The sequence below is a fragment of the Medicago sativa genome, chromosome 8 (genome assembly GCF_051527215.1).
Source record: "Medicago sativa cultivar Bolivia chromosome 8, Bolivia_mono, whole genome shotgun sequence".
Taxonomy (NCBI): domain Eukaryota; kingdom Viridiplantae; phylum Streptophyta; class Magnoliopsida; order Fabales; family Fabaceae; genus Medicago; species Medicago sativa.
The window spans coordinates 63411600-63433206 of record NC_140756.1 but is presented as its reverse complement, the minus strand read 5'-3'; the positions used below and the strand labels follow the sequence as shown (position 1 = coordinate 63433206).

At 32.0% G+C, this 21607-nt stretch overlaps 1 protein-coding gene across 1 annotated transcript; it reads left to right on the top strand.

The window, feature by feature from the left end:
* Nucleotides 1–1412: 1412 nt before the first annotated feature.
* LOC146900395 (actin-related protein 8-like) lies at nucleotides 1413–6942 on the top strand. The gene is made up of 12 exons (XM_085733343.1): nucleotides 1413–1791; nucleotides 1868–1959; nucleotides 2147–2217; nucleotides 2428–2495; nucleotides 2704–2765; nucleotides 3734–3831; nucleotides 4284–4365; nucleotides 5157–5299; nucleotides 5506–5651; nucleotides 6060–6193; nucleotides 6320–6438; nucleotides 6648–6942. Exons 1-12 carry the CDS (start codon nucleotides 1427–1429, stop codon nucleotides 6723–6725), a joined length of 1458 nt encoding a protein of 485 aa, XP_085589469.1. The 5' UTR covers nucleotides 1413–1426; the 3' UTR covers nucleotides 6726–6942.
* The last annotated feature ends 14665 nt before the right edge of the window (nucleotides 6943–21607 follow it).

The following is a 21607-nucleotide window of genomic DNA, read 5'->3' as shown; positions in this document are numbered from 1 at the left end:
ATTAAATGATTTTAATTACAATACCTTTAGTTATGAAGCTAAATGAATGGTGACGTGATGCTACTTGTTCCAATTCCTTTTCGATTCCATTTCATATTATTTTCGTTTACTTGCTGCTGCTATATTATTAAGTTCCAATATATTGCTATTGTCGTTCATGTGAACTTGCTGATACAATGTTCAATTCCAATTGAGATGTACACATAACTTGTTTTGTTTTGTCAATTTTAATTGCCATGAAAATAGCACTATTAGTTATTGTTTTTAATTGAGATATGATTGTCAACGTAGTCAAATATTTGATAGAGATTAATATTTGATTGAGATATAAGCACTAAGAAAAGTAACTATTGTTACTAGTACTAGTATCATGTACCTATCTTCTTTTAAGTCGTGTAAACTATTTCTCTTTAAATTAATAATAATGATGAGTAATTTAACGACGTGCAATTGATAAATTATTTGACTAAGTGTAATTAATGTATTATTTGAAGATGTGTGATTTAAAGATGTATTACATAAAGATGTGTGATTTAAAGATGTGTTATATAAAGATGTTAAGACGTTAAGATGATAAGAGTTGTTAAGTCGTCGAGTCCCATAGAAGGGACTTCTTACGGGACTCCGCCCCTCAAAATCTAAAATTCCATCGTTTAGACCCATTTTTCATCTTTATTAATTTTTCATATTCTCAGAAAAATCCGAAAAAATTTCCATTAGTTTTATTTGATTTTTAGAATTTTTTGGTACTATTTTTTATATTTTTATGATTTTATTTGACAGGTTTTTAGCATTTTTTACTTAGTTTTTGTTGTTTTTAAAAGGAAAACTCAAAACTATTGAAATGTGAGAGAGTCTGATGGCTGATTATACATAAGAATTGTCCGTATTATAAAATCCGAAATAGTAAACATGAATCCAAATTTTAAAATCCGGAATGCACAAGGGCATTTTTAGAAATTTTACAGGGCGCGGGAGAAGGCAATAGGGTGGGAAAGTAATAGTCCATGTTTAAAGGACCCAAAACTATTATCACTTGGACTAATTCATTATTGATTTTGTTACACTTTTTATTCTTGCGTTGGACATTCATCTCATCATTTATATTTATTTTTAATTTTTTTTGAAATATTTATTTTTTTGATATTATTATAATTGTAAATTTAAATAAATTCAATCTAATATACTGACACGTGTATTCGTGTACACAAACTTATAAAACTTATTTAATATCTAACCCGGGCAACGCCGGGTCTCTAAACTAGTATTGTGAAATTGTCATCATTTCATAATATATTTCCAATTGTATTGGGACAAATAGTGGCGGTGGCGGGTAGTGGGTCAATGGAAGACTTTAACATTTTGTTTCCTAATTAAAATCTTGGTAACTCTATCTTGAGTTGAGTTGAGTTGAGTTGAGTTGATTATGGCGATGCTATTAAGAAAACTATGCGATTCAGCATCATCATCGATTAAACGATCTACCACCACCAACACAAACTCCTCCTCCAACTCTTCATCATCATCATCATCGTCACGATCACACCATCATCATCATCATGCACCGACTCCTTTGGGTTTATTTGACTCACTCCCTCCTGATATACTCCTTAAAATCACACGACTATTAGACCCTAAACATGCTGCCAAGCTCTGCCTCGTTTGCAAGTCATGGCGATCTCTTGTCTCAGATAACGAACTCTGGGCTCATTTTCTTCAGACACACCAGCCTATACACTTTCACTCTATTCTCTTCTCAGAAACTAATTTAACTTCTGGTTACCCTCTTCCGTAAGTAATCATAAAGTTACAGTAACTAATTAACTTGTGTTGTTTAATTGGAACTAATAATTTCATTTCATTTCAGAATCTTTGATACTCATACGACAACGCCACACGTGTCGTTTAAGCATGTTTTTGGTCACCGGGAGCGACTTCCTCCCACTGTTATCATCGACGGTTAGTTAGTTACTTTACTTACTTAGTTTATGTTTGGATTGACTCTGAGTTTGACAAAATTACCACGTGCCATAGTGGTAATTTAGATACTTTTAGCCTATTTCGTGCGACAATGTTTGTGCTTCATAGGATGATGTTGTTTTTAACTGCAGTTGGTTACTTAGTTTGTTTGTTTGTTATTGTGTAGGTGGTTCTGGATATTGCAAGTTTGGATGGAGCAAAGAGGATCGTCCATTGGGACGAATTGCTACCTTTTTGGTAAGATTAATTGCTTCCTTTGTCTAACTTCTTAATTTTAATTAATTCTAAAATCATTTATTTATGATAAAATCAGTAACTTGTGGAGTTGAATAATGACTATGACTTCAAAATAATTCATGTTTACTATCTTTTTTCAAACAACTGTTATTTATTTTGCTTTAATGGTTCCCTTTTAGTTATGTGTTTTCTGGGGAATTTGGTTTGCAGGAATTTGGTAATGTGGAAACGCCAATATATACTAGGCTTCGACATTTTTTCGCAACTGTCTATGGCAGGTGCGAGTCATTCTTGGTTTTTCCTTCTTGTTGATGAAACAATTTTTTGTTTTCCGATGATTTGTGCAAATATGAAGAGACACTCATTACTATACAGTAGCAATTGAGTTGTGGAAAGGGTCTTTCTTTTCTACTGATGATACGTTTGCGTATATCTTGAGCAAATTCTATGTCTAATGGAAAGGATGAGTGATTGTTGTTTCTGCAGGATGAAGGTGAAACCAAGTTCTCAAGCGGTTGTTGTTTCTTTGCCATTATGCCACTATGATGGTTAGTTAATGTTTTTCCCTCCATATTTGAAAATCACAATTACTTGCGTTAGTTGCATATCAATACTGAGTTAAACCCTTCAGTCCTACATAAGGACATACATGGTACACTTGAGAAATTAGATCTTTAGGGACTAATTTGGTGACAAATTCTTTGGAGAAATAATGCGGTGACACTATTTTGAAAGACCAATTTAGGGGTTTACTCAGTCAAGATTTTAGTGAAGCCCATTGATGGCCTTCTTCTTAACTCTTAAGAACTAATTTGGATACAATTTATGAAATCTGAGTAATTTTTTTGGATACATTTCCATGTGGCAAACCTTAACCAATGTTAATAAATATCCCAGTTGATAAATGAAAATGCTTGGTCTGTCTACCTTCATAACAGTAAAATTGAAAATGTACCATGCAGTCCCTGGCTTATAGTTGAAACTTATCAATCTATATCTGTATGCAATATGATTATTTGTGTTGTTTGGTACACCAAGAAACCACATATTGATGTGCAAATTACATGTTTCCATGCAGTTTTCTTCTTCAAGTAAAAGAAATATTAATGATTATATATGCTGTGCGCCTACGTATGTGGCACATACATATACATTGTTGAATTTAAAGTTTGTATTAGGTAGATCAAGTCTACAAAATTTAATACAATTCATGAGCTATTTGATATTTTAACTCACAATTTTTTTTGGAACGTGTAATATGATACTTAAAATATTAGTAAATATTTAATATTAAATTATATCCATTGTCTAGACTCTAAAGTTTTGCATACATGATCATCAGGACAGTAGACAGTTTAATATGATTCAGTGGTGGTTAAATCTTCCTTCTACAAAAAGTATTTGAAGGTGCTGCAGCCGATTTTGAGTTTTGACACATGGTGTCAATGAATCATGACTTTGCGTGTGTGTATCTATGTTATTTCTATCCATTTAGAGATCCCTTTCCTTCTTGCAGACACCGAATCAGCCAAAGCATCAAGACAGCAGCTTAAAGAAGCAATCTGTGCTGCTCTGTTTGACATGAATGTTCCTGCTGTTTGTGCTCTCAACCAGGTAGCATATTTTAGTGGGAACTAAGATAATGCTTCCCCTTAACTTTTAACCTATGATAAATAAGATTTGGATCTGAGTGTTGGATTTGGAGGGTCCATTCTCTTTGTTCTTTAATTTAGATAATTAGAAAAGACATAAATGGATTTAGGTCCTTGTACCTCTTTAAGGAGTATTCCCTGATCTTGATCCTCAACACAGTTCCGTATTCTCCTAAAATTATTTAGTTCAAATCACTCTGCAAAGATTAGTGAGCGTATAATTTAGGAAGAATCTCATAGTTCAACAGTAAACAGAAAATAGCAAATTTAGAAAGGTAGTTGTAGATGAAAAATGTTGTAAATCGACGAGTACATATCAAATTCTATTCTTTTATTTAGTTTTGTGCTGAACTTGTTTTGACTATATGTACCTTAACTTATTTGTTTTCGATTTTGTGAAATTTTGTAATGTAGGCAACTTTGGCTCTGTATGCTGCAAATCAAACTTCTGGAATAGCTGTTAATATAGGCTTTCAAGTTACATCTGTAGTTCCAAGTATGTTTTATGATTTTGCTGTCACATTCAAATTCCTGCTTAACAATATATCTCTTGCATGAAATACACCAATTGTTAGGAATGTGAAAACATTGAAAAGGACAATTGATATAAAGTATTGAAAGAAGAAAACAGTTCTGTTGAATACTGATATTAGGAGAGAGATCTCTCCACGAAAGCTCAGAGCCATCGCTCTGGTCACTCAAATCATCAAATCAAATGTTTACAAATCTTAATGACCCCCCTCTACCCTTGAACCCTCCTATTTATCTTGTAACTAATTTCGCCTAACTAACAAGCTAACTACTCTAACTGTCCTGAACTAATTTCTCTTTTGAGCAAACAACCCTTTTGTTCCTTGAAAGTGTGAGGTGATGTTGTGATAGTCTCTTAATATATCAAAATTACAAAAAATCCTCAAATGTGTATTTTGTTTGTCAGTTTGGTCATCAAATGTGTCTTTTGTTAGTTGGTTTGGTCTTTCATTTGTTAGTTTGGTCTTTTTAAAAATAACAAATGAAAAACACACTCAAGAATGATTTTGTAATTTTGATTCGTTTAGGGACTAGTGACATCTCATCACATGTTTAGGGACTAAAATAATTGTTTACTCTTTCTACTTTGTCTTAGACTCCTAGAAATACCCTATCATTAACATTCTGCATCGGGTTCAGAAGTCGTCAACACTAAAACACCGCCCTTGTGTTATAATCTAAACGAATCAATGAGTTTATTGTTGATTTCTTCTGTTTCCTCCCCTTATTGAGCATATATGCATTGTTGATTTACAGTTTTAAATGGTAAAGTGATGCGAAAGGTGGGTGTGGAGGTTGTTGGGCTTGGAGCACTAAAACTTACAGGATTTCTTAGAGAGAAAATGCAACAAAACAATTTATATTTTGAATCTCTGTACACCGTTCGCACACTGAAAGAGGTATTTCTGTTTCTTAAAGATGAATTTTTTTACTTATATTTTTGATGCCACAAAGGTACTTGGGAGGACAAAAGTGGACCCCTACATTGCTTATTTATTTAAGTCTAGCTGATGCATCACTTAATCCAGTCCCAATATTTGCTTTTTTCTAAGCTGTGTTAAGTTGAATGTGGTTGCCTGATACCTTGTTGGTTACATGAAAACAGAAGCTATGCTATGTTGCCTATGACTATGAAGCTGAGCTATTGAAAGATACACATGCATCATTTGAAGCCGTTGAAGGGAAGTTTACACTCTCAAAGGAGCGGTTTCAAACAGGAGAGATTTTATTCCAGCCACGTCTTGCTGGGGTGTAAGTTTTTGTACTTCTTTCAAACAACATTTAGTATTACAGATTTGCTTCAGAGATTATATTCATGTCTGCCACTCTTTAGCAGCTTTGCTTGATAACTGACTGCACCTGTTACCTTTTCACTTCCGTTCTTTCTGATTTCAAACCATTTTCAATAATTAGTGGCATTTTTTATATTGTTGGAATAAGGTGATAATACCAATTTTAAACTCTACAACTTTTGTAATATTCTTCTGGAGGCATTTAACTAATTGGAAAACTAATAAACCTAAACCATACAGTATTTATATGATATGGTGATATATGATAATCGTCTAAATCGTACAATTAGTAATTGATTCTGACCCCATTCCATCTTATTTGTTTATATTTTCCTAGCTTAACCATATTTATCACATTTTGTTATAGGCGAGCAATGAGTTTGCACCATGCCATAGCTCTCTGTATGGACCATTGTCATTCTGCAGAATTAGCAAGTGGCAGTGATTGGTTTAAGACTGTTGTCTTATCGGGAGGGTCTGCATGTTTACCAGGGTTAGCAGGTAAACTTCCCATTTTATTTTGACACTTTTCGTCTTTGCATCTGAGCATATAAAGTGGAACCATGACACAGACTACCCATATATCATTAAGATTTTTAACTCGACTCTTGGGTTCATATACTTCAGAGAGGTTAGAGAAGGAACTTCATTCATTACTTCCACCTTATATGTCAAATGGAATCAGAGTCATCCCTCCTCCACACGGTGCAGATACTGCATGGTTTGGTGCAAAGCTTATTGGCAGTGTGAGCTATCCACTTAACTCTTAAACATTCACATTTTCCTTGCTTCATAGGACTTCACTTTTATGTTGATCGAGTTCAAACATATTAAACCTTTGTATAAAACGATTTGACTCGATTTGCATTAACGACTTTTGTGTCCAGCTTATTTATGGTGACATGATAAATAATTTGCACCTCTGTAGAGCTGATTGTTTGTGAATTATGTTCAGTTGAGTACCTTTCCTGCCCCCTGGTGCATAACAAAGAAGCAATTCCGCCAGAAGTCTAAACTCAACCGAATATGGTGATTTGAGCAAATATTCTGTTCTTGATGAAATAATTATTCTATAACAGCAATTCTGCTTAATACTAGTCCTTTAGTAACAAATGCTTTAAATACTTTATGCAATTGCTGATAAAAAGCCTTATAGGCATCCAGTTTGTATAGAATGAAAAGGAGACAGATAATCTGTAATGTAAGTATTGTACCATGTTAATAATGTGTTAGTACAGTTTAAGACTAAATCCACAAGCTGATGTATTATCAGAAATACATACCGACTCAGTAATGTGTATTATTGGTTATTGGTTATGTACGTCCAACTGAGAATATAAAAAAACTAAGAAAAGATTGATGGAGAAACTAAAGGAAGCAAATTTGGGTGAGTTTGTCTCAAGGTTTGGGTGAATATGATCAGTGGTGCTGTGATTATGGCCAATGGCAAGGAGTCACCACAGTGGTTATACTTCAACTGTGGAACCACTGGCGACGAAGGTTGCTGTGTGAAAAGGCAGAGATGCTCGTAGAAAACGAGTGATAACCACAATGTTTTTCAAAACTAGCAGCAATTTCAATGTAATACTTCAAAATTTAAAATTCTGAATCACATTAGTTATTTTAGACAGTTTAAAGACTAACTACAAGTTTTCTCTTCTTGTCTTACACCAACAAAACGAAGAGCAAAACAATGACTTGAAAAAGAACACCTAAGAATTCTATAATGGTATGATAATAATTCAAATAATCATAGCTTATCCTCGATCTAAACACATGAAACAGTCGGTAGAGTTGAAGCTCGTCATGAAACATATGAAACTAAAGAAACTGATTGAGTTTGTGGTAGCTATAATTCCATGAAACCAAACGTGTTCCAGAGAAAGGATGAAGAAGATCAACTCATTGATGGATGATGATAATTGACTCAGAATTCACATTTTATGCAACTAAATGACATTAATGACTATTTGTTAACCATGTCTTCACAGTATGGTTTAGGATGAAGTGCTGCACTGTTTGTTTGTTGAGGAATCTGCTATTCTTGCCACATTTGTTGGAATCTGTTTTGTTGAGTTTTAGTATTGTATATATGTGGTATGTGCTTAAACATGTCAATCACATCTTAGATTAATTGAAAAACCCCACAGAAAGGATCCATTATGGTCCTTTAATACACTTCTTCATGTAGCACATGAGCATGGCCAGACATGGTTCCATCACAATTTAGTTTCACCAGGAGGAGGGAAGACCCAACATGAGGCATATCAGTTCATTTATTATATTCTGAATGTCAACAAACAAGAGCTGGACCCTTCTAACCGTAATCAGGCACCTGTCTATTGCTGATTGAATGAATATCTGTTGAACGAGGGTACAGATTCTAGTAGTAACTTTTTATTGAATATATAAAATATAATATGAAATTTCTTTTACTTTAAAATGAAATGAACTTTTTTCTTCATTATTTCATATTTTTAAGTTGATAAACTCACAATAATAGTTTTTTTTAACTATGTCTATATACAGTATATTATAAAATATTAATATGATATAATGTTTTTTTTTAGAGAATTAATATGATATAATGTTGTGCATACAATAAAAAATAAATATAGTTTTATATTATATATTATAATATTACTTTTCTATGTTAAATTCTAAATGTCTATAGATATTCATAGATATATGCTATCCTCGAATGTTTCTATCTATAAATACAAAAGGAGATGGATTCATGTGAACAAGTTAGTTACTTACACACATCTTCTCTTCTCAATTGTCATTCCTAGCTACTTCTAGTTGAAAAACTCCAAGGAGACACTTACTTCCCCAAGACTAGTTGTTAGAAGCTACTTTTGCCATCTTGCAATCCCTCAAAACATGCAAGAAAGTTTCAAAATCGGCACAATAAAGTGGGACATTGATTGGGCTGAGTCATTCTTACATTTTCTCATCAAAAAAATATGTACAAATTTAATCCATTAATTCATTTTAAGTATTATTTCACTCAAAATCATTAACCAAAATATCTAATTTCAATAAAAAAAAATAGACTGTTCCCTTTTCACACTCTAATCTCATATTCTACAATTTTTCCAATTATATTAAATATTTACTTAATTTAATTTTATAGTTTTTAAAAATATTTTATACATCCAAAATTTATAATAAATCCTCAAATATTTGAAATGAGTATCTAAAGATTTCAGATGAAAACTCCAGTGATACAATTGAATTGAAAATAACCAATGAATTGATACAAAAATGAGATGTTTATATGACATATAATTTAAATTAAAATAAAAATTCGGTTTGAGCACATAGATATACGTAAAAAAAAAAGGTAAAAGAAGAATGAATAAAACAATATACAGTAGAAACTCTATAAATTAATAATGTTAGGACCGGAGAAATTTATTAATTTAGAGAGTTATTAATTTATCGATAAATTAATAGTTATTAATTTAAAGAGTTTTTAAGTAATTATATTGTACATACCAAACAAAAAGGCAAATTAGTCTATGCCTCTTAGAATTACGTTGCAGCGAACCTTGAGACTCAACGTAAATTAGTAACTACTGTGTTCATATACATTGGAAATCAATAATGACTTTTGAAGTACAGTAAATGTAAACAAGAGGAACAAATGTGTTCAATAGAGTGTAATATATTTTTTTTAGTTTCTATGAATTATTAATTTATGATTTTCTTAGGACCGAAAATTATAAAGGGATTTCCCGAAAAATTATTATCTTATTATTTTATCGAGTTTTTCAATTTTTTACATTGGCCCAAGTCGGGACCGGACAAATTTATTATTTTAGAGAGTTTATTAATTTACCGAATATTAATTTAAAGAGTTTCTACTGTATATATATATATATATATATATATATATATATATATATATATATATATATATATAATGACTTTGTGGTGACATAGATACGAATCCTCGCATGTCTGTGCATATGGCGCGTGAAACTTTGTTGGAATGGTAGCAAGTTCGTGAACACGCAACCTGCAGAGAAGCAGGAGCGAGCAACTCCAACGGAGCAGCAATCCATAACCTTGACCGGTGGAGCAAGCCGAACGCGGGAGAGGTCAAGTGCAATATCGATGCAACAATCTTCAAGGAACATGGCTGCTATGGAATAGGAATGTGTATCAGAGGAAGATTCGGCGAGTTCATAAAGGCAAAAACGGCTTGGTTTTTAGGAGTACCACAACCACACGAAGCAAAGGCTAGGGGACTAAAAGAGGCGATAAAATGGCTTGGAAGTATGGGTCTATCTAAGGTGTCTATCGAACTTGATTGCAAGCAAGTGGTTGACGGCATAGCTAGGGGACTCAACACCAACTCCATGTTTGACGCTATTCTTGATATCTGCAAAGTTTCACTTAGAATCTACCAAAACTTATCTAGTTTTATTAGGAGACAAACAAATAGTGTTGCCCATCTGCTAGCAAGGGCGTCAGTGATTATCTTATGCTAGTCCCCATGTTCATGATCATATGCCATCTTGTATTGAGACTGTTATTATTAATGAAATGAGTTAAATTTGTTTATGTAAAAAAAATGATATATATATATTAAATAATTAAATGATATGTATTTTTATGTGTATGTGTTCAAATCATTTTAATTTGGGGGTGTCACCCTAGTAAATAATACTAGTTAGATTTTTCCATTCTCAACATAAACACTAATAATAATAATATTGATTATTTTGAAAAAGAAAGTTGTTTTTTTTTTTTTTACAAAAAGAAAATAATTTTTTGTATGAAAAATAATAGTTTTATATAAAAAAAAATGGAAAAGTAATTTGTTCCTCCTCCTTTCTTTTCCCTTTTCCACGGGTTAAAATTCTTCCCCCCTTAGTTGGCACCAAACATTGAGCTAAAATTAGGGTAGAAACGATGTTTTTTATCCTTAACATGAGCACCGTGTTGTCCAAAAATAGGTTGTAAAACTAGTCATGTCTAATTCTTTGTACTCGCATTCACGTGTGGGATCATTGAGAGTGAAATGTTATGTTTTCATGATGAAACCAAACATCAAGGCAAAACATTACACAAAGTTTGGATGAGTCACACGTGGTCTCTGTTTCACAAGATAATAATGCATGTTGACAGCCTTCTCATTGGTCGCTATTTCCCAATGTCGGTTTTTTTAACGTGGGAGTTCTAACCACCACACCATAATGTCACTCCAAATTTAATTCACTTGTCATTTTTCAAATAATATTTAATTTCGATAGTGATATTTATCTTTCTTATTTACTTGACACGCCAAATATTTTCTAGCCTCACAATTTTGAATACCTTACCTCTTCATTCTTTTTCCTTCTTTTAACCATTGTCAACTTTTTAACACCATGTTGGTGGTCTCAATACTTTTTGTATTCAAGTTTTTATTTTATTGGTTCCATTTTAAGATTAGTTCTTATAGAAAAGAAATATCTATTGAAAGGGAAAAATCTTCCTTGCACACAAACACAACACGTCATTCTTGGACACAACAAGTAAAAATTTGACAAATGTCAAAAACCTTTAAAACCAGTTTTTACAAAAACCGGCTTAAAAAGTCTAAAATAAAATATTGGAATATAAGTCCAAAAGGAAAATTGGTTTTACCACCATTTGTTTTATGTCCAAATTATCAGGATATCGCACTGGTAAAAGCACAAATTAAATGGCATGAAAAAACATCAAGATACTATCTAAAAGAAAATTTTGATTATTTTCTTTTTAAACAAAATATAGAATTAGCTGATTCTTTAAGAGAAAAACTTAAAAAATTAGCAAGATAATGGAAGGTCTTATAAATCCATTTGGAAAAATAATACCTCAACCATTCATATTAGAACCTAATTATAATAATATAATTAGAATGAGAAACCAAATTAATTGGTTAAGAGAAACAGCATATTGGTTTCTAATAATTGAAAACGATTATTCTACATATTGGGAGTATGAAAACTTTGCAAATCTTTTAAGCCTTAGAATACAAAGGTTTATACATGGCTAGTAAAGGTGTAAGTGAAAAAATACAAGATATTTTTGAAAACCTAACAGTACTTCAGGAACAGTTAGATAAAATAGTAGAATTTCTACTAAAAGAGTTTGAAGAAAAACTCAATGGAAAATTATCTAACTTAGAAGAAAACCAAAAATTGTTAGATGAAAAACTTTGTATAAAAATAGATGATTTGATCGATCTATTAAAACTCTTACCTATAAGAGATAAATGTCTAACCCTAGAAGAATTACAAACTTTTGTCAAAAAAGAAGGGGGAGATATGGTAGAAATTTCAGAAAATCTTGAAAAATCAGAAAAAGAAATTAACTTTTTCGCGCCATTGCCCTAAAAATGGACGAAACAGAAGAAGAAATAGCAAACCAGCTAAATGAATTACAAACATTAATGGCTTCTTTAGACATTAATAGAAAAAATCAAATAACTGAAGAATCTGATGACGAAAACAAATTCGTCTACGACTTTGGATCAGAAAGTTCTTTCAGTATGGAAGAAGAACCACAAGTAGGACTTGTAAAAACTAATGAACAACCAGAATCATCAGAACAAGGACGTAAAAGAGGACGTCGAGAAGGTGAAGAAGAATTTATCGATCATCAAATCATTCAAAACAAAATGGATGATAGAAAATTTAAACAAATACCATCTAAATATATACCTACTATAAATCGTCACAAAGAAGATAATGTTTTAAACATTGACTGCAGTGAGGATACTAAAAAAGAACTAAGAAGTTGGTATTATGATCACATGGTAACAATCCAATTAGACCCTACACTTGGGAAACTAAGTCCAAAAAGTATTTTCAACTATTTAAAAACAAAAACCATAGGAAATGCTTGGAGTTTCATGTCTGAAAAATCAGACTCAGAACTTCCATCAACAACTGAAGAAGTTATAAATCATGTTTATTCAATCTTGAAAAAAGAATTTGTAGGTTTTGATGCGCCAGAAGCAGAATCAGACCTAGAAAATACAAACATTCATAGAATCTTTAATCTAAGGATCTGTGATATGTGTTATGTTGAACCATTTATATGTGAGTTTAGCAAATATTATTATGCAATATCTCCACAAAAGAGATTACAATATAATCTTTTAGGATTATTCTACAATAAACTTCCATCATCCGTAGGAACAATAATGGAAAAAGTAATCCAAGAACACCTAGAAGTAATCGTATAGAGAACACTAGGAACAAGGATAACTGCATTAAGGAAATGGATATCCGAAAAATGCATGGAAAAAACTGCTAAAAGAGAAGCAAAAATAAACGTTTGCTGTGATAGAATTCAAAACAAAGTAGGAAACTACGGTTGTAATAAACTTAGAAGAAAGAAAAAGAAAAAAGTTTTTAGGAAAATAGATCGTTCTGAATATAAAAGAAAAAAGAAATTTCCTAAAAAATTCAATAAACAAAAATATTTTAGGAGAAATAAAAAATATCCTAAAAAGAATTCATGTCCTAAAGGAAAGAAAACATGCACATGTTGGTTGTGTAATGAAGAAGGACATTATGCAAATGAATGTCCTAAAAAGAAAGATTCTAAAAAAGAAACCTTGAAATTAATCTGGGAAGTAGGTTTCGAACCAATAGAATCAGATATAGATTCTGACGAAAGTAGTATTTTTGAATATACTACTGAAGAAGAAATTGAAGAATGAGTAGAAAAATTTTAAAAAATGGAAATCCTAATGCAACATTTATTCAGATAACACTGAATAAAAAGAAAATTATGGGTTACATCGATACTGGTGCAACTTTATGTTTTGGCAGAAGATCCATATCAAAAGAAGGATGGATTAGATTACAAAAGCCAAAAGAAATTATCTTTGCTGATAAGGTAAAACATCAAATTTGGTTTGTTCTAAAACATGTTTTTATAAAAATTGAACATAAATATTTTTATGTAAGATCAATTTATGAACATGACTCTGGAATAGATGTAATAATAGGAAATAACTTTTTAAAGTTATATAATCCTTTTATTCAAAAACTTGACACTATAACATTAAATTGGTTTGATGTCAATAATCCAGAAGAAAGTGAATTTGTTACAACAAATATTATAACGAAAAATGAAATTTTGAAGGCAATTTCAGAAAATCTTAATATACTTAGATGTATGTGGGATAAGAGAAAGTTTTACCTAACAGTCGAACAAAATTTAGAACACCACTTAGATCAAGTTTGTTCTGAAAATCCATTAGATTCTGTGGTCAACAAGATACAGGATTTAATCACTATAAAACTTAAAGACCCTAAAAAGGAAGTTAAAGTTTTATATAAAGTTCCTTATTCCCCTGAAGATAAGGAAGAATTCAAACAAGAGATAGCAGAATTATTAGAAAAAGGTCTAATAAGAGCTTCTATCAGTCCACATTCAGCGCCAGCTTTTTATGTCAGGAAACACAATGAGATAAAAAGAGGTAAGGCTCGAATGGTAATTAACTATAAGAAACTTAATGATTCAACCATAAGTGATTCTTATAAGTTACCAAGAAAAGATTACATTTTTGAAAAAATAAAAGGATGTAATTGGTTTTCATCTTTAGATGCAAAGTCTGGATTTTGGCAGTTAAGGTTATCAGAGGAAACAAAACCTTTAACAGCTTTTAGTTGCCCAGAAGGACATTTTGAATGGAATGTTTTACCATTTGGTTTAAAACAAGCACCATCAATATATCAAAGATTTATGGACAATACTCTTAAAGGCCTTGACCATATCTGTTTTGTATATATCGATGGCATTTTAATTTTTACTAAAGGAAGTAAAGAACAACATGTTAAAGATGTTATAACTGTTTTAAACAGGATAAAAGATAGAGGAATTGTTTTATCAAGAAAAAAGTCAACACTTTTGAAACAAGAAATTGAATTCCTAGGTCTTATTTTAAGAGAAGGAGGAAAACTCGATTTATCACCACATGTTCAAGAAAAAATTCAACTTTTTCCTGATCAATTGGTGGATAGAAAACAAATCCAAAGATTTTTGGGATGTTTAAATTATATTGCTAATGAAGGATTTTTCAAAAATTTAGCAAATGACAGAAGAATTTTACAGAAGAAAATATCTGAGAAAGTGCCATGGAAATGGACACAGGAAGATACTGAGGCTGTAAAATCAATCAAAGAAAAACTAAAAGTTTTACCACAACTATACAACCCAACAGAAAATGATTTTTTGGTTGTAAATGTTGATGCAGATCAGTTTACTTGGACTGGAGTTATGAGAGCTCTACCTAACGGTAAACAAAAACTGGGATTAAATCTCAGTGGATATGTTGAGGATGAAACCCCACAACAATCCTATACCATTGTGGGCGCAACCCCACAGTTAAAATCAGATATCCCTATTGGGCGATCAGATATAAAATCAGTCTCGACTGATACAAGACTTGATTATTCAAGCAATAACATCCGAATTAAGGATAATGAACTTGTCTTGTGCAAATATATTTCAGGATCTTTTAAAGATGCTGAAACAAGATATCATATCAATGAGAAAGAAACCCTTTCTTGTTTAAAAGTTTTAGAATTCAACTTATGTTAGCGGATTTTGGCGCTACAATTTAAAAGTTGATCATAAACAAGGGAGACTTGTTCGATGGCAAACGCGCATCCAACAATTCTATCCTTATATTCAACTAATAAAATCAGAAAATAATTGTTTTGCAGATACACTCACAAGAGAATGGAGCAAGCTTTGAAGGTGCTTCAAAACAATTTAAAGCAAAAGGATGAGCAGATAGAAATCTATCGTCAGAAGCTTCAAACTCTTTCTTCCGAGAGGGGGGAGATGATAAAAATGATTGACGAATTTTTGAAAATCATGAAAGCAACAACAGGAGAACCTGCTGAAGATCAACCTAATGAAGTTCCTAAAAACAATGAAAATTGGGACTTGTTAGGCCAAGATTCTGGAAAATACAACTACTATGTAAAATACACAGCTCCAGAAGAATCAAAGATTCCCATTGAGTCAATAGAACCCAGTGGTTGGAATTCAACAACTAAACCAGAATTAACAACCTCAGATAGCAAAAAATCTTGGGGTGATATAGATGAAGAAGCAGAAGAGTCAAAAAACGACTTTGCAGAATCAAACGTTGTCGTCGATCCTATTGATGAGCAACTAGGAAAAAATGTCTATGTTATTTTTGATGGCCCTATGAAAGGGATCTATAGTAACTGGGCAATTGCAAAACTCCACATTGATGGAAAAAATGTCCGTCATAAGGCATATCCAACTATGGAAAAGGCAAAAGCTGCTTACAACTCAGCATACAAGGAGATTACAAATTCAATTGACATGGTTCAACCATCAACAATGGAGGTCAAAAAGAAAGTCTCTGTAGACACAATTCTCAACCTTGAGAGGTTAAAAAACAAAGAAAAAACATTTGACGATTTCATCGGAAAATGGAGATGGTTAACTAGTTACAAAGAAGAACTCGCTCTAGAGTGCTTCTATCCAGTAAACATCAAGTTAAGTGCAAAAGCAAATACCGTACCAGGTATTTCAAAAGAACTCTTAAAAGATTTCTATGATATGGGTTTACTAAAAACAGTTTACCTAGAAGAAGAAGTAGGACGAAGGTTCCAAGAACTTAGTCTCCTTCCAAAAGAAATTGGAGATATAGCTAAAAGATTCAATGATCTCTTTGCAAAAGGGAAAGAAATATTCCTCCAATTTGAACAAACATACCCATGGTATGATCCAGCAAATAATATCATGGCAACTGGACCAAGAACAATTATAAAAATAGGAATTTCAAACAAGACCTATTTACCAGCAAATCTGTAATGCCCCGTTCTCCCAACAACGTAATATTAATAAATAAAATCAGAGTAATCACACAACGGAGTGTCACACTGCTAATCAAAATTTCATAATAGAAAATTGTCTATTTATTTAAATGCCAACATTTAAACTATCTTACAAACTGCAGCGGAATAATTCTTTAAAATATAAATTCAACCAAATTCAACATCAATAAAAATCTTGGCACAAAGGCCACAACATAATTCAGCTTTATTCTAATAGCAAGTCTTTTCCAAAATATGTGATACATAAGAGAAATGAGAAAACACTCGCGACGATCCCCATCCTAATATGTATCAGAGCCCTAGACACTTGAGCCAATCAACCTACAAGCCATCATTACCTGCACATTACCCACGGTCGAGGCAACATATACGCAGAAGGGGTGAGAAACTTATCCAATAATAATATTTATAATTCATCAAATTAATGAAAACAAACAAGCATATCACAACAGACATCATTAATAATGTATATAAATAAACACATAGCAACGACATAATTATTTTCAGCAACAAGGTACAGCAACAACAACAACAACAACAATGTTATCCACAACGACAACGACAACTCGACAATGCGACAACGACAACAACTCGACAATGCTACAACGACAACAACAACTCGACAATGCTACGACAACAACAACTAATGCATCATGCAGGTGGTACCAATCTACGCGCGTTGAATGCTAAGCATTCCAGGGCATAAGCCCCCAACGATTTGGATGGTTAAAGCATCCCAGGGCATAAGCCCCCAACAGGGGAATGATAACATTCCAGGGCATAAGCCCCCAACAATTTGAATGATAAACATTCCAGGGCATAAGCCCCCAACAGAACATGAGTATGCATATGGACTCGACTTGTGTATATCAACATACAACTTCAACAACGACTACAACGACAACATATGTGCCCACGACAATTATGACACACTCCCCAACTTTGACATTAGACGTTACAACAACGTCAACAACGGGAATCAACAACATAGTATATATTTATAAATCAATTACATTCATCTCAAAGTCTAAAACATCCCCCAAAAGCAATTAAGTTTTGATCAATAGAACATAAGTCAAATATCCATAAAACACCTCAACTAAATCCCTAACACTTAAGTTTATTGATTTGGGGTCTTACTATACATCTTAGGACCCCTTTAGAGGCATAGAAATAGGTCAAAAATAGTCTAAGTCAATACTTCATCGTGGCACGTTAAGGTACCATCGTGGCACGTTTGGACAGCCTAAAAATGGTTTCGTTCCTGGAAAAATCGTGGCACGTTGGGATGCCATCGTGGCACGTTCATAGTTCGACAGACAACATCAGATTTTCTACCTCTCACGTTTTCGTGCGTAAAACCTAAACCGTTAATCCGTTTTCGATGCCGTTTTCGCTCATGCGCTCCTGACACTAAGCTCTACCATATTCTACAGGAAAATTCAAGTTTAAACCACTCAAAAAAAATCGTTTTCCCAACCTCACATAATCACTTGTCTGTAGAACATTCAGACACCGACGTTTCAATCAAAATCCCAATTTTTGATCCTTGATTACCCAAAATACGTTTCAACAGTAGTTTTCAGGCTCAATTAGGCAATATAGCAATCAAATAACATAGAAACATGCATCAACAACACAATTCATCATATTAAGCAATTAACCTAAAACTTTCTAACCCTAATGCCCAAAACACCACAATCATCAAAAATCAGAATTATATACCATGATTATTGAAAGGAATCCCACCCTTACCTTAGTTCAGCAACACCAAACGATAAGCTACCGCAATCGATTCCTTCCTAGCTCGCTCTTGGCCTCTTCTAGGTTTTCTCTCCAAAACCAGTTTTCTTCTAATGTTTTTACGTGAAAAATGTTTCTCTCCCGTTTCTTTCTTTTTACTTCAAAAATATCTCTCTTTTCTTTTCTCACCCAACTCCCTTAATTTCTATTAATTTCCACTTAATTCCCATTAACCAAAAATAAATACTATTTCTATAATATTTCTATTTCTCATATTATTTCTATCAAATAATAACAACATTCATTCAAATAAAATACAACTCCATAAATCATATAATAAAATAGCATCATAACATTTATCACACAAAAATCATATGAAATATATATTTCACATAAAATCATATATATATATAACAAATAAAGTCATATAAAAATATTCACACATCTATTAAAAATAATAGAATAAAAATGGGGCGTTACAAAATCTAGAAAGCATTGGATGGTCTGCCCATTCATTCATTTATCAAATGAAACGCTTTTATGATAATCTTATTAGGTATGGTTCGTCCATTACCAATTTCAAAGTCTTATATTCATCAGACTTATGTCTTATGATTTGTGACTCCAAGAAAAAAGTGACAAATGAACACTTGAAGCAAGTTCTGCACTTTGAAGATCTCTTCTCAGGATTTGACCAAGGCTTATACAGAATTCCTGAAGAAGTACAAAAAGAATGCTGTTTGTATTTCCAAAAATACAAAGGGCATATGTGTAAATGGTGTGCCTCATCAAAAGTGTCGGCACTTGAAGACAAAGCTGAGGAAAAAACTTGAAACGTGTCATGTAAATGATAAAAGTGTACAGTGGTACCTTATCATCTGAGTCAGATGGGGACCACTTAGAGATAAGAATCATATCACCTTATGTGATAATGCGTTTGCTTTTTCTTTGCGTGTTTTGGTTGTCTTTCTTTTTTAGCTGGCTTGGAAAAGGACATGTGAACCACTTGTGAGTCCTTTCCGCCTATAAATAAGAGCTTTCAGCTCATTGTAACATAAGAGTAAATGAACTAAGTTTTCTTGTATGAAATTGTTCTCTTAAACTCTTCCTAGTTTCTAACTAGTTGATTCTTGAGCTACTGCTCTGGAGGAATCACGTATTTCTTAGAAATACACCCCAAATTATTCAAAAATATAACCTTAGGTTATACCCAAAACAAATCAAAAAATCAAATACATCAGAAGCTTTGAGCTAAAACCAAAAACAACAAACCTTCCGGTTAATCAAGTAGAATCAACCGTTTTCAAAGAAGACCAACAACTTAGAAGTTCAAGCAAAACAATCAGGTATGAATTTAATAACGATTTCTTATAAAAATACTATTCAGTATCATATTATTGTTAACATAAATAATTTTACCATAAAATTATCAAACTAAAATGGAATTTAGTGTAATTAAAGAAGATGCATCAGGTTTTAGAGCTGATGTATTAATAGATCATATAGAAAAGGTAGATTTTACCTTAAAACCTGAAGAAAATTTCAGAGAAAAACAAAAGAATATTATTTCTTTAATAAAAGAAAAAATATCCAGAGAAAACATTCTAAAATATAGAATGATGGTAGGAGAAATACCTATACTGATGGAATCAACAGATGGATCTGTCGTTATAACCATGATAGATAAGGAACAAATAGATTAAAGACTAAAACATCTATCAATGGAAAAAAGGAAAAAGATAGGATACATTCATATATCAACTATCCAAATAATCATAAAAAGTACTTTTATGACAGGAATAGATTCAGAACTAGAGCTTCTAATAGAAGATGCTAGAATGAATAAGAATAAATCACTAATAACAAAAGGTGAAGGAAATTTAAAATATGGAAAATTAAAATTTGACATAAATCTACAGATAGGTTTAAGTTTAAAAGATATAGATCTGAATAGATCCATAATAATCCATTATAGACTTAAAGATCAAGATCTTATGAGATCAGGAAATCATCCTTTTACTGTATGTTATAAGATGAATTATGCACTAAGCAACTCTCATCATAGCATAGAGTTTAGTGGAAAGGAAAAGATACAGATAGACGAACTATTTGCATCATTTTTAAAATTGGAATCACCAATTCAGAAATCATTAGAAAAATCAAAGTCAATTATGACTATTGATAGAACTCCTTTATTACGGAGTAATAGTCTAAGGCCAAGACAAAATTCTTTGACAAATTTTTTAGCCCCTAGATCTTCATTTGGAAATGAAGAAAAAGAAGAGCTTAAAAAAGTTATTTCAGAATTAAAATCAGAGGTTTCAAGCATTAATAAAAAGCTATAATGCCTGGAATAACACTAAAGAACGAACTAAGTTTATTCAAAATAAGATTAAAAACTTTAGTTGATAAAATAGAAGGAAATTTTCTAAGAATAGAAATGAAAAATACCCTTTGGGGAATCCGTGACTTAATAATTCAACATATTTCATGTATAGAAGAAATATTAGAAGAATTGGAAGAAATAGAAAATATTTCTACCCAACAAAAAGAAAAGGCTGAGATCTTATTGTGGCCTGCTGAAAAATTAAGTTATTTAGAAAACCTTTTGAAAAAGGCTGAAGAAAATTCCACTAGTAATTCTGTACCGAACCAATAATGCCTGGATTGAGATTTATAACAGAATTAAAACTTTTTAAAGAAAGACTAGAAAATATAGTCTGTGATATAGAATATTACAATCAAAGAATTGTTCTAAGACAAATTCTTTTTCATTCTAAAGAATTCGTACAATATCATATAGAATATATTGAAGACTTTCTAAGAGAAATCGAAGATTTAGAAAATCTTACAAATATACAAAAAGAAAGAGCTAAAACACTCTTAAAACCATTCCAAGGTTTAATCAAAATCGAACAAATGTTAAATCAAGTTCGAGAAAATTCCGCTAGCGATTCTGCCCCAAACCTGGTATCAGAGCCAGTAATACAATCCTAAGGGATAAATGGTGAAAATAAAAATAAAAAAGAAAATAAAAATATCTTTTTTCCAAAAACAAAAGCTTTTTAAAATCGCTTTTCCAACTAACCGATTTAAAAAGACAGCTACGTGTCACCCTACTATTAGGCCATACAAGCAACATCAGTTGACTTTTTAACCGACTTTAAAACTCGCAAACATGAGTTGTCAAAATTTCATTGGCTGTGCCCAAAGACAGGTGTTAGGCTTGTGCCTATACAAGTGTTTCTCCTATTGAAAGATGTGGACATTTTAAATGGATCGTGAATAGTACTTAGTA

Excerpts from the sequence above, each read along its gene's own strand:
- LOC146900395 (XM_085733343.1), top strand. The coding sequence starts at position 1,427 with ATGGCGATGCTATTAAGAAAACTATGCGATTCAGCATCATCATCGATT. Across the intron at positions 2,766-3,733 it reads GCCATTATGCCACTATGATG|ACACCGAATCAGCCAAAGCA; the intron begins GTTAGTTAATGT and ends TCCTTCTTGCAG. Across the intron at positions 5,652-6,059 it reads CAGCCACGTCTTGCTGGGGT|GCGAGCAATGAGTTTGCACC; the intron begins GTAAGTTTTTGT and ends ATTTTGTTATAG.